Raw genomic sequence first — 14,820 nt, forward strand, 5'->3', positions numbered from 1 at the left:
AAAAATGGATGTTTGAGGTAAGTAAGTTACAATTACAATATGTTTTTCAGCATGCCTACAAAAAAGTATCTACATTATGTTGTATGTTGCTTCACATAGTAAAGTGTTTAAGCACAGCTGCTTAAACCTGGGTTATCCTGTTTTAAACCTAATTGTTGGGCAAATTTTGTATACAGGGGCCAGCTAAGCTGATTAGTCTTAGTATAGAATTTGGAATAAAACATGCATTTAAATATATATTATTTTATTAAATAAAAAATTATACAACTTATTTTAAAAAAAATTGAGGTTATTGTAATGTGACCTAAATATGCTTAATTGTCAATAGACTGATATGATATGACTGAAATTTATTCCCAGTAAACTGAACTGTAATTATACTAATTATTACTATAAAGTAATCCATAACCTTTAAAATATCAATTCATCTAATCAAGACATCACTACTTCCATATCCCAATGTGTATAATTATTTATATCATTTACTTATGGTAAAATTGAGCCAGTAGGCAATGCTAAATAGAAATGTAAAACATGTTTTCATTTGCATGTTATCCAAGTTACCTGCTTCTTATTTTCGGATGAAATCAACTAAACATTGAATTATGAAGAGTGTCAAGGTCTTCTTTACGCTGCTCTGCTCTCTTTTTTTCCTTTTTGAATGCTTCATATCCTGTGTGGTCTGTAGGTAGCTCAAATCGGCAAAATGGACATGAATTTGTCTGAAAATACCAGTATAGATAATTATATTTGCTGCTGTGGTCAAAAATTACTATTAATCTTGATACAGTGAAACCTGGTTAATTGGCACCTGGATAAATGGAAAACCTCAATAATTGCAACCAAAAGTCCGGTCCCGGTCCCTTGAGACCAAAGGGCCTCTATAATTGAAATTTTGGAACCTCTATAATTGCAATTTAGATTTTAGGGCTTTTCGTAATTTTGCCTCTGTAATTGACCACGTCGCAACTAAGACCTCTATAATTAACACTGTGCTAAAAAAATCCATTATTTTTGCTCTCCTTTTTACCTCTATTATTGAAACGAGTCTTACTTATTACCTCTGTAATTGAAATAATGTAGTTGTAGACAGCAGAAACAATATTTTAATAGCAGTGATCATTTTATTTATATCTTCATCCAGAATTCAATTTATTTATTGGGTATCTATCACAGCCTGTAGTAGGTGAAATATTTTTTATTAAATCAAAAACAAAGTATGCTTTTTACATTCCAATAAAACTTTCTTCTACAATTCAAGGGAATTTTTTAAACCCAAATGATTAATAAGAAAATAAAGTAGTAATTAATGTAGTGTAAAAGTGCAAGTATAGAAGCTATATATAGACCAGAAACCCAGAACGTAAGCGTGTAAATCTACTTTCAATGGTTATTTGCACCTCCATAAAAGAAATTTGTCAGAACGCAACCTCTATTAATGAAAATCTATAATTGACTCTATAATTGACACAATGATTTTTTGAACCTCGTTAATTGACACGACCTGCTTAAATGAAAAACCTGGTTAATTGACAAAAAATGGCCGGTCCCTTGAGATTGCAATTATCCAGGTTCCACTGTATTTAAATTTAAGTTCTAACAGCTTGTGATAGACAGCATATGAGAGTTTAAAAATTATTTATGCTAAGTCATTCTATTCAGTCATCTACCTTCATTCATATACATGTATAATTGGAATTCACTTACTTTGGCTAGCCAGGTCAGAATGCAGGTACTGTGAAAAATATGTTTACATGGCATTTGTTTAGCCTTCTCTCCTGGATTAAACTTCTTTAAACATATTGGACAATCCTTGGTAGAATCATCAATTGTAATTTCTGGCAGGTTGTCTACGGCTTCCTTTGCAGCTGGTGGAGGTAGTCTGTAATTATTGCACATATTTATAAATATCTATATTTGAGAGCAAAATAACTTTATATACTCAGACATATCCAACTTATCAGTAGAAAAAGGTGCAAAATTAAATCTTTCTATGGGAGCCCAACCCTTCACATCAACATTTTTTTTTATTTGCCACCTTTTTTTACTGACAAATTGGATGTGCCTGAGTATATTTAATTATTGCTTCTATTGTTTTGCTAGAAACAGATTAAACAAAAATTACCCTGAATCAAGAGGTATGAATAAGCAAAAGGAACTTATAACTTTGTACACAAGGTTAGCCAATATTGGCACTCTTTGGCAAGAAACATTTTTCTCTTTTTTGTTTCATTCATCAATGCCGTGGTTAAGAAGCTTAGTAGTACATAAAAAATATTCAAATCAACTTTAATCTGCTCTGCAATACTGCACTCTAACCCCCGTGAAACTTCTAGGAAAAGCAGAGTGTCTATTAATAATTTGACTCAATTAGCATTTAACTGGTTTGGTGGACTGGTCTATCATTTAACTGGGGCAGTTGGTAAGAAGATATTAAGGACAGTTACAGAGTGATTAAAGGCTTGAATGCATGAAGCTGTATTGTAGTGTTACATTTTTTTAAATGTAACATACACACCAGTTATTTCCCCAAAATTCAGCGACTTCCCACAATCACCATGCAACTTCTTTACCAATCGCCTCGTCCGGAGATAAAACTAACTTAGTATAATATATACCTCGGCCACTCTCCAGTGAAATTGTCCTCATATAGCCCAAAGTCTACGAGGAATCTTGCCATATGCAGTAGATGATTTGGTTCCTCTCCTTCTCCTAACTCTCTCCATCCCATTTCTTCGAAGTAACCTGCCATATCTACTTCCTGAATTTGGATGAAGGGCCACAATTTATGAAAACGTTTTGGTGATGGAAGTAAATATTAATTTAAATCGTAACTAACTTTTTGCTTAACGAATTTTATGATTCGTCGTTTTACTTGTTTTGATTTTTTGATTGCCATTTGCCAGCGACCCAAAGAATGACAGCGCGAAAATGTCATTGTCATAATGTCATAAGACTGCGTTCTAATAATTTTTATAAATGTTTACCAACTTCTAAATAAATAATTTGGCCATTATGAACAGGGGAGGGAACCACCGAACGGGATAGTCTTATGTATCTTTCAGTAGGAGTAGCAGAGAAAGCTCTATTATTGTTTGTCCTTGTCGCAGTCTCACATTTTCTTTATTCCCCGCCGTAAACCGTGCGGTGCGGTAGTCTGTTACGGCTTTTAATTTATAAATAGAAGTCTGGCTAGCCAAAAATTGTTGACAGATATTTCGTTGTTGTATCACCAATTGTCTATGATTAAAAAAAAAGCTAAAATCAGTTGTCAATCTATGTCATTCATTCAAATTGTTTGCGGTTTATTAGGGGTTTATTTTATATTTATGAATAATATGAATAATGTCTATACTGAGTGAGGTTCGCAAACTATTATTTTAACTCGTAAATCATTACGACAATGTGCGAAGTCGACGTGTAGCGTTGTATAACGAAAAACTGCAATGTTTACAACTCCTAAACAAATGTAAACAAATTAGGAGGTTGGTGCTCTATAAATATTTTGATACTTAGCATTTATCATATTTGGCATAGTACTTATGTATTTTTTTGGTGATGGATTAATATGTGACGTCCCACGGTCAAAGGTACCTTATGGCGGGTATGGAGTTATGCATACCCCAGTAATCTACAATAAATAAGCTATCGATAACACAAAAGATCAACCTTCTAGGTTGCGTAGTTACAGAGATATGATTTTTTGAAAATAATGTTGTGAAATGAGCAACTTTACGATAAAGAAGTTTTAAGTTTAGCCGCCTAAAAAACTATGTTCCTGAAGTAAGTTACATAGTTGACTACAAATAATAATGCCTTATATATCTGAGATTAAAAAAATCGGGCAAGTGCGAGTCGGACTCGCGCACGAAGGGTTCCGTACCATATAAAAAAAACAAAAAAAAAGCAAAAAAAAAACGGTCACCCATCCAAGTACTGACCACTCCCGACGTTGCTTAACTTTGGTCAAAAATCACGTTTGTTGTATGGGAGCCCCATTTAAATCTTTATTTTATTCTGTTTTTAGTATTTGTTGTTATAGCGGCAACAGAAATACATCATCTGTGAAAATTTCAACTGTCTAGCTATCACGGTTCGTGAGATACAGCCTGGTGACAGACGGACGGACGGACGGACGGACGGACGGACGGACAGCGAAGTCTTAGTAATAGGGTCCCGTTTTACCCTTTGGGTACGGAACCCTAAAAATATTGCGACTTGTTCTGTAATGCAAATAGAAACTTTTGATATCGACTGATTTATGTGTATACTAACCAATCTCTTGAAAATAAAGTTTTATTTCATTTTCACGATTGATTGCAATGAGCTCTCAAGATTTAAATTTTATCTATTAGAAAACGACACTGACAGACAGTTTAAGCAAAAAACAATACCGATTTAGAGGTGAAAATGTATTTTCTGACTTTTTCATATAAAATCACAAAATTGAATATTTTTACTTTTAATGTGACACACAATCAATTTTTCTGAGCACATATGAAAGAAATTCTGTCATTCAAATGAAATAAATCCTAAAACCCCAACTAAATACTATATTTAACCCCTTATGCCACTTTAAACTTACATAACAATAACAGTATTTGCTCCATACATTTACGAAAAGGTACCTTATGGAAATAAATCTAATAATACATCACTACAAAATATCAATCATATTATAGGTTATCTTTTATGAATAGAAAATATTAATTTACATTAAACTGCCCCCAATTTAATTAGTTCTTCGTCATAATAATCTTAAAAAAGACCAATAATTTGTATGTAATGAAAAGGTACCTTGTGGTCAAGTTACATGATGAGGCATGATGATGATGGAACAGTTAGGATAAACTAATAATATTTTGGGGTTAAGGTGGTATAAATCGTCTATTTCTTATCAATAATATATTTCGGTTGCTATTGAAGATAAGCGGCATTGAGGTTCAATGACCTCAGATATTCCATAAGGTAATGCGTCGGGTATTGGCATTTTTCAGCAAACCAATGGCTGATTTACTGCATGCGACCAAACCAAATGAAGATTATTCTAGTTAAGAAAGACTTGACGAGAGTAACTTTGGTATAATAGCAGTCTACTTGGATTTGTGATGTCGGTCTATGTACGGTTATAATATTTGCGAGGCGCCCCAACCAGAACTGAAATTATCAAATTAGTTTTGCAGAATGCTAATACAGTTCTCTACCAAACTTCTTTTCCCGTATTGACTAGTTTTTTTGGGAATTTTCAATCTTTTTTCCATAAGGTACCTTTTCTACTAAACTCTGAGACGACATTACTAGGCTTATAACTAACTTATAACAAAAATAAAAACAGGTAAACAAACGTTACGCATTAAGGTTTCAGATCACACAATAAAAAAAATTGAGCATTTTTTTCACCTCTTTACAAAACATTTAATATCTCCGAAACTAGAAACCCTCATAAGGTACCTTTTCCCGTGGAACGTCACATATTATGGTATTATCGAGCTAGGTCGTATTTACACTACATTTCATTTTTCGCCTTGTTACAATAGTATATGGTGAGAAAGTGTTAACATACGTGTTTATCGTTGACTGTACTTTACATAGTGGTAGAAATTATCTGAGCTGACTTTGAGTGCACGTCAACGTATATTTAACTTATATCCTTAGGTACCTTACGTGTCCACAGAAAATCAAAATTTTTTTCTGGTATCAAAACTATAATTCCTACTACACAAAGTGTGACCAACCCCAGATTTTTTGAATTTCCCGCCAAACATTTGTGTAATATTTCAGTAGCCAGACTCATGGGGTATAACCTATGCTGGCGCCATCTGTAAAATTCTTCGACCGGTCATCCCTATTGTGTAAAATAGATTAACAACTCACTGACTCTGTGCGTCTACTACATGGCGATGACGGTGCTGTAAAGAGGAAGGCTCGATAAATAATCATTAACCATTGGGTAACCCGTCTGTATTAAGCTATAAAGGATGCTATAAGCTATAAAGCCTACTTTGATCAAATCAGATATCTAAAATCGATCCGGGGTACAGTCAGCAGCAGAAGTTGCTAAGCGGGCGAGGTGTTCAAAATGATCTTGACGTTACTTTATTGTTAAGGAAATAAGAGCGTGTCAAGGTAATTTTGGACACCTCGCCCGCTTAGCAACTTCTGCTGCGGACTGTACTTATTACCTCGCTGAGTGGCGCCATCTATCTATAACAATGATAAAAGTAGACCAGGTATGGCTTTGTATGGAGATTGTCAGTCTTTATTATTTATTTGTCTCTGATGAAAGTTAGATTTATATCAGACTACAACTGCACAGACATTACTATTTTCACACCTTTACACACCTAACTATAGAAACAAGAATAAACGTATTATGACCGCAGATTCAGGGCCTTCAGGAATTTCAGTGACTTGAAATTTAATATAGGTACCAATTATCAACCAACGAACCTTTTAACTGTAAAAGAAATTAAACATTATAAATACAGATTTACTTTGTTACCAACATCTTAATTTTATCACGTACTTTTTACTTTTCATGAATCATAACTGATAAGTAATATGCCACATTATATCAGCATATAACATTTAAGTAAGGAGTGTTGGTTGTATTGTATTCATTATACCTACCATGAACCAACCTACCTAAACGTAACTACAACCGTAGTAAACAGTTACACGGAGCACTAACGTACCGTCACCAGATAAGGGTATGGTATTTATGAAAGAAACAAGAAGTGTTATTATTATTACGTTGTCGGCAGTCTTACTGCGGCCCGTGGCTTGACCGGTTGTTCGCTACGTTCTGTGACACTACTAGCACCTTCTACACCGGTGAGTCGTTGTAGTGTACTTACGTGTGTTGCCTACCTATTTAAATCTTGTGACAAAATATCTATAGAAATAGCGTTAAGATATTTGCTTACCTACGTCACATTTATATTACGTTTATTATCATATTTATCACACTGATATCATGACAAGACTTTGTAAACTTTATCATCCTATTTTTTTGAGTTAATATTAATGTTGCACTGGCAGAACTTAAACGTTAATAGGAACATTTTTTTTTATTTGTTTCACTACTGCATTCCTCTGTGATAGAAAATATTTGCAAAAATGTTGTGAAATATTTGCCAATGATTTAAAACATGATTCTTCACTGTTGAGGTTCTATGATGGTATTTATTCTGGTCACCGAAAAACAACTTTGTCGCCGAATTGATAATAATCAGTGTCTAAAAATATTTTTATCGGTCGTTAATCGTGACCTTAACAAGTGCATGTCGCTACAGTAATTTTAATTACCTCTCTGCCTGATCTGTCACAGTGTGTCTAACGATGACTTCATCTATTCTACATTCATTATGAAGCCTACACATACCTAATATAATCTACCTACTAGAAAAGGAAGTGGCACACTAAAACTACTCAAATCAACAATGTAGTTGTAGTCAAATACAAACTTCCTACTTATAGAATAGATGACGGGTTTATCTCCCACGCTCTTCTAAATAGTAACAACCGTTATACGAAGCGCGCTGCATTTCCGATGCAGTACCCACTTGGCACCTATGGTGGAGCAGCCATGGATCTATTCAATGACCCCGTGTTTAACGCTATATGTATTTTATATGTATAGATAGAGATAGCCGAAGCGGGTGCATGGCGCATCTATGCGCGTGGGCTCATTCATATTTACGAAGCGGTGTTCTAGGTTTCCCGCGCGTTGGCTCAGATTGCGAACGTAACGTAGGTATTCGGTATTTATTAGTTGTATCAAGTTATTATTCACAATTCTGGAACATTTTGTTTGCACTATCTTATCAAAGATAAATATTTTATTCTGATTCATCGCCATCTATAATAACTGGAAAGTTGATAAAAGAACGCGTCAAATTTGCCTCTGCATCTGCAGTCCTCTAGAGTAGTCTAGTCTAGACTAAAAATTACCACATATAAATCGATTTTACTAATCCGTTCGTTGAACTTTGGATTATAATTTGTTAATTATATTACAGTCGAGGTGAATATATAATTTGTTAACGGCTGGATTTAAAATAGCGTTCCCAAAAAAAAACAACCTGTATAACGCCTGTATACCTTACTTGGATAGGTAGATCACGCTCGACCATGGGGCATATTAACATCGCGCTTCGCTAACGTAGGTACTTCTAGCTAGCATTCCATTAAAAGATGTTTGTTTTTTATGTTAAAATTGTGCTTACGTCAATAGATGTACTTGTTAAAAGGAAGAGTCGCCGCTGGAGTAAACTAAAATCATAAACACCTATTTCACAAATATTAATAGAATTAGAGTCTGCTTTGCTACAGAAGTGTGCGGAATTACGGATGAACTCAATTAGTAGCACAGATTAATCTTCTTCCTCGCGTTATCCCGGCATTTGCCACGGCTTATTGGAGCCTGCGGTCCGCTTGACATCTACTAATCCCATTATTGGATGTAGGCACCAGTTTTTACGAAAGCGACTGCCATCTGACCTTCCAGCAGTTTTAAACATTTACTTAATTGCTAGATTGTAAGGAAATCTTTTACTATGGTCACTATGGTATTGATAATTTGGCGCAGCTCCGTGACATGGCTCAGGTCAGGGTTGCATTTTGGTAACCGTACCTATACTTATTGTTACGTCAGGCGTGGCTTACTCAGCGATTTCGTCGCTTTGCTACAGGTAGCTAAAAGTACATCCGTTCCACACCAATTTTGGGGAAAGCCATAAGCCGCGAGTGGCGCTGTCGCCACCTAGCGGCCATATCTGTCCTGATCGTAACAGACGCGTTTTGTTAGAGAGTGAGTCTTCTGTACCTACCTAGTACTATTATTTATTCTGTGGTTACGTCTAGAACTGCTACGTAAACAACTAGGAGCTATTTAGAATCTATTGCTACACTGCATGTCTGGCATGCAAAAATCAACTCGATTCTGCGCTTATGTGTACCAGTTACATAAAACAATTATGAGTAATAACAACCTGAATCATTAGTATGACTGCTTTTTCGAGTGACGTGCAACACATACAGGGTTTGTTGGGAATGTGGATTCAATTAGGTAGTATTTGTTAGGTATAATTGTATCATCATTTTAGGTACATACCTATAGTTCGTTTTTTTAGCATTAGAAAGAATTTGAAAGAAGGTAAGCGATCTTGACATGTCTTTTAATTGAAAAACGCTTTTTAAAAATCAATAACTAAGTATTACTTATGAAAGCAGAAGAATATAAATGATCGTATTAGATTCATAATTGTTACATATTTGCCGTGACTTATTTTTAAAATGTGTTTTTCAATTAAAAGACACATCAAGATTGTTTACCTTATTTCTGATGCTAAAAAAACGAACTATAGCTTATTGATTTAGAGAAAAAATACATTTTTGTGTATTTTTGGTAGGATAACAAATATGTAGCGCTGGTAATCTACCGTTGCCCGGCGTATAATCGGAGGTTAGTAAAAATGTAAATATCACGCGATAAGATAATGCCGAATCTATCCTGGAATGTGTTGTTACCAGCCCACTTTTATGTTATTTTTAGCGAACGTGTTAAACATGTTTTAACGCAAGTAGGACGATCATGTAATGGAATGGAAATATCATTTTTTCATCACACTTAAAAAGTAAATACCTAATACAGTCTGTTTACCCCCGTACAAAGTCATTATTGCTGTTAGATTTTAGGTAAAGGTACGGTAGGTAGCAGGTACCTACAGCTGTGTAGCAGCTTAAATACACAATACAGTACGTAGCGGCCTCCTTTTTTCAATATCTTTCGTTAAATTTAAATAATCATGATTATTTAGCTGTGGCTCTAGTGTGCACGTTGATGGGCTCTTAAGATCTCCGGAATTTAAAGAAGTACCTTACTGGGTAGGTAAAGAGGTGTTTAAGATATAGTAGGTACCTAATATTGGTTTGTGATATAAGGCGGATCAGTGGAATTGCCTTTATTTTTATTGGGCAATTCAGGCATGTAGTATGTGTATGTATATCCGGTCCCTGATAACCTATTTGAATATCTAATTTTATCAGAGTCTACGCCCGTTACTCAATCCTCTAATCTTTTAACACGGTCTAGATTATGTCAGTCACAATTTTTCGTATAAACCGATTAAATGGCCACAAAAAACGTGATTGTGATTAGGTAAATGTATGACTTGAGAAGTAAAATCATGTAAATTCAAGGGAACACGCTAGCTAAGTACGCAGGGGGATTATTCTAATATAATGATAAAAACCCGTATGCGGTACCTATACCTACGGGAAAAATTAACGCCGTGTGAACCTAACCTTACGCTATCGATTTGAAATTTATTGGTATTTTGAGCGACAAAAATATGTGATACCCGTAATTAAAATTAAACATTGTTTATTTTCAGATAATGGGAAACGTATTATTCTCCATCATTTGGCTGTTGATCCTCATCTTCATAGGATTCTGGATCGCGGGCATCGCCGCCGGGTTTTACATCCTCCTGATCCCCTTCACAGTTTGCATAGAACCTTTATCGGTACGTACATTATTAGAGTCTGTTCGGAAAGAGAAGAGTCGTGGAATGTATTGGGCCCCATACCTACATTTCACGACTCTTCTCTTTCCGCACAAACTCTACTTACAATTAGACTAAACATTACAATCAGAATCAGGAGTTACTTCAATGCTATTGTTGATGACTTCGTTTAATCCTTTTCCAGGCCGCATCAACAAGTCACATTTCTCGAAATTGCAATCTAATTTGAACCTTAAATGACTTACTTACATCAAAATGCTAAATTAGAAATTCTTTTGGCGCGTATGTGGTCGATAAATCGTACTATGGTGGTGCTATGCCAGGAAAAGGGTTAATTATAATTGGTTTTTGTTTAACACCAAATAATAAAGACTGGTAGTGATGATTCCCATATCCGACATCATTGTTTTACCATACTCTTCCAAACCCGTAACCATAGTCCAATTTTATATGACTCTTTTTCCCTCTGCTTAACGCTATGTAGAACCTAATCTTAGGGCGAATGAATGGCAAACGCGCTCAGGGTGGGGCTCGTAAGAGATGGTCTGACGCCATGAAGAAGGCGAGTGGCGGCAGCCTGCACCGTGCAGTCCACTTGGCTTATGACCGCAATCAATGGAGACATGTTGCATGTGGTCGCGATCCTCAGCATTGAGGGAACGAGGAAGAAGAAGAACCTAATCCAGATACTCAGCTAAAATAGATAGTGTCGTAATAAAAAATATGACAACAACACAGCTTCTGTGTGTACCCACAAAATTCAAGTTTTTTGACTACTCGGGAACCGTATTGCAACGGGTTAAGGTCTACCTATGCAGGGTGACCACTCTTTACTATAACCAAAATTCCCTGACTTTTCCCGGTTTTCCAGGCGTTTTTTCAAGTTTTTCCCTGACCATAATCTTAAATGTAATAAATATAAAATATGTAATTGGAATACATTTTTGAGTTTTTGCAGAATCTGAATTAGTCCAGTCATTATATCCAAAAAACCGACCCTATCCGTGAATAATCAGTTCTTGGATTTTTTTTTCGTAGGTCCGTCGGGGTGGTCACTGGGAGTGTAAATTCAAAAAGTAGACTGAATCAGGCTCCTGTGTATATTCGAAAAACGGTTTTTCTTGAATAACTCGGCCATTTTTGATTTTACAGTAAACCGTGAGGACAAAAATTGTAGGAAATTTGATTCTCTACAAATTTGGTCCTCACAATTTTTCTTCTAGGATCGATATTTTGGAAATTAAATTTGAAAAAAGCGACTAATTCAAAATATTTTCATCATCTACGAGATGCGAGCGATAGAAATTGGGAATCTAGTGGTATTGACCACTCGATTTCAATTCTATTAGTAGAATTTAAACGCCTAGTAGTGGAGATATCATTTAACGAAATACACGAAATCGAGTGGTCGAATTTCAAAAATCGGCCCCCTGGACTTAAATTTTCTATCTTTTTGTGTAGCTCCTCCGTGTACAAAAAAAAATGATCCACGCGGCTCGTAATGCTCACTTTACGAGCCGCGTGGATCATTTTTTTTTCAATATTTATTTTGTATATACCGCCGTGGTAGGATATAGCGTTACCTATTATTAACCTATTTAGCGGCAGACGTACGACCCCAATTTCGTAGAAAACCGCAAATCGATTATTTATTTATTATTATTTATTATACTAGAGATCAAAATAAAATTTTTGACCCGCAGTTCCTAAAAAAAATTCCATAGGAGGGGAGTGCTGAGTCATTGTTTTTTTTTTTATGAGAAAAAAAAATTTTTAGAAACCAATCGTGTATGGTAGGGTTAAAGAGGTATACCCCGTTGGATATATGGATATTACGTATCATTTTATGATTAATAGGCACCGTATCTGCAGTACAGTTCCATTAAGTCTCGTAGAATAGATACTGAAGTAGGACTGGCCGCGTAGCCAAGATGCCAATCGCTTACGCTCCGTAGCGATCGAAACGCAATTGTCACTGTCACGCTAATATGGAAGAATGATAGAGAGACATAATGCTTTTCGTTGTCGAAGCGATAGCGATTGTAACCTTGGCTAGGCCGGCTGTATCACTTAGTATGATTGAAAAATTAAAAAAAAAATACTAAATGAAATTATTTTCAAAATTGCTTTATTAGGGTTAGATATGAGGATATCACGTATCATTTGAGGTATATTGTACAAAAAAAATCAGCCATATCGTATCTGGAGAAGCCCAAACTTGGTATGTTTTGAAAATTATTTTTGTTTTAATTAAAAAAAATGGCTGAAATGTAATGATGTGGTATAGTTTTAGAATCGCCTCAAAAAGCTTTTCTGAAAAAAAAAATCTTTCCCATACAAAAAAACCGGGCAAGTGCGAGTCGGACTCGCGCACGAAGGGTTCCGTACCATAATGCAAAAAAAAAACGAAAAAAAAGCAAAAAAAAAAACGAAAAAAAAGCAAAAAAGAAACGGTCACCCATCCAAGTACTGACCACTCCCGACGTTGCTTAACTTTGGTCAAAAATCACGTTTGTTGTATGGGAGCCCCATTTAAATCTTTATTTTATTCTGTTTTTAGTATTTGTTGTTATAGCGGCAACAGAAATACATCATCTGTGAAAATTTCAACTGTCTAGCTATCACGGTTCGTGAGATACAGCCTGGTGACAGACGGACGGACGGACGGACGGACGGACAGCGAAGTCTTAGTAATAGGGTCCCGTTTTACCCTTTGGGTACGGAACCCTAAAAAACAATGACTCAGCACTCCCCTCCTACGGGAAATATTTTTAGGAACTGCGGGTCAAAAATTTTGTTTTGACCTCTAGTATGCGTGTGCCAAACGGCTAATCTGTACATCGTTTGCGGTTTTTTAAAGTGAACAGGTTAGCACATTCACTGCCCCCGACGCAAATGTGCGTCCACTGTCATACAAGTTTGTTCCTAGGCCACGCCCCCTGGCAGTGAATGCGTTAGACTAATTACAGTAGATATATAATGTTTGCAGATTATACATAGATTATAGATATATAATGAAGCGATGGTGGCCTAGCGGTAAGAGCGTGCGACTTTCAATCCGGAGGTCGCGGGTTCAAACCCCCGGCTCGTACCAATGAGTTTTTCGGAACTTATGTACCTACGAAATATCATTTGATATTTACCAGTTGCTTTTCGGTGAAGGAAAACATCGTGAGGAAACCGGACTAATCCCATCAAGGCCTAGTTTCCCCTCTGGGTTGGAAGGTCAGATGGCAGTCGCTTTCGTAAAAACTAGTGCCTACGTCAAATCATGGGATTAGTTGTCAAGCGGACCCCCGCCTATTACTTATTCTGTGCCCAGGCTCCCATGAGCCGTGGCAAAATGCCGGGATAACGCCAGGAAGAAGATAGGAGATTTGCAGATGGTAAAATTAATATATTTATTTTTATTTTATTATGTACATACAGAGACAATTTTTATTCCCCGACCTCCATTAAATTTCCCTGACAATTCCCTGACTTTTCCATGACTAGCGAAATTCCCTGACTTTTCCCGGTTTTCCAGAAAGTGGCCACCCTGACCTATGGTCACTCGAGTGTGTTTTTGCTGATAAAGGAATTTTTTGTTTCAGGGGCTGACGGATTTCTTACTAAAAGTGTTACAATTTCCGAAATACTGCGCCCAGTCTATGGTGGACGGAAAGGGTTTTAACTAACTACATTATAACATTAAGCTAGTCATAATGTAATTTATAGCACTACTTGGTGCCATTTTATTATAACTAATTTAAATACCTATAAATGTTATTTTAAAAGCTATCAATATATTTAAATATTTACATTTATTTTGTGGTCGTATATTTTCCCGACGACGAAAAACGTTTTCCCCACCTTAGCTTATTGTGGAGACTTCACAACCCGATTAATCTCATTAAAAAGTTACTGGTTGTCTAACCGATACTATATTATTGCATTGCAGCTGCCTGTATCATAGCATTCATAGCAAAAGGACATAAATTGTTTATTCGCCGAATTAATTTTATAATTAAAATCATGCTCCCGATTCGTTAGGTATCCCTGGCGGTAAATAAAAATATTTTTATAAAATATACATGTAATGAAAGTAAATGTAGTATTTAGGTAGGTACAGACAAACATCAGGAATCAAAATATCTTATCTTAAATATATCCAGTCAGTTACACAAGAGGCAAAAATATAACATTCATTTTAACACTATTTTACACAATTCAACATTTTAGCATTTTGGCCCTCATACTTTGTCGAGATACAATTAATTATCCATAATAAAAAAAATATATATTCATGCAC

The 14,820-nt window shown here is 35.6% G+C and overlaps 1 protein-coding gene across 1 annotated transcript; it reads right to left on the reverse strand.

Annotated features, from left to right (window-relative positions):
* Window positions 1–497: 497 nt before the first annotated feature.
* Window positions 498–2,905, reverse strand: LOC134806032 (E3 ubiquitin-protein ligase RNF181-like). The gene is made up of 3 exons (XM_063779241.1): window positions 2,619–2,905; window positions 1,708–1,882; window positions 498–722 (listed from the first exon to the last, which is right to left on the reverse strand). Exons 1-3 carry the CDS (start codon window positions 2,750–2,752, stop codon window positions 588–590), a joined length of 444 nt encoding a protein of 147 aa, XP_063635311.1. The 5' UTR covers window positions 2,753–2,905; the 3' UTR covers window positions 498–587.
* Window positions 2,906–14,820: the final 11,915 nt, after the last annotated feature.

Source organism: Cydia splendana, chromosome 2 (assembly GCF_910591565.1).
Source record: "Cydia splendana chromosome 2, ilCydSple1.2, whole genome shotgun sequence".
NCBI lineage: Eukaryota > Metazoa > Arthropoda > Insecta > Lepidoptera > Tortricidae > Cydia > Cydia splendana.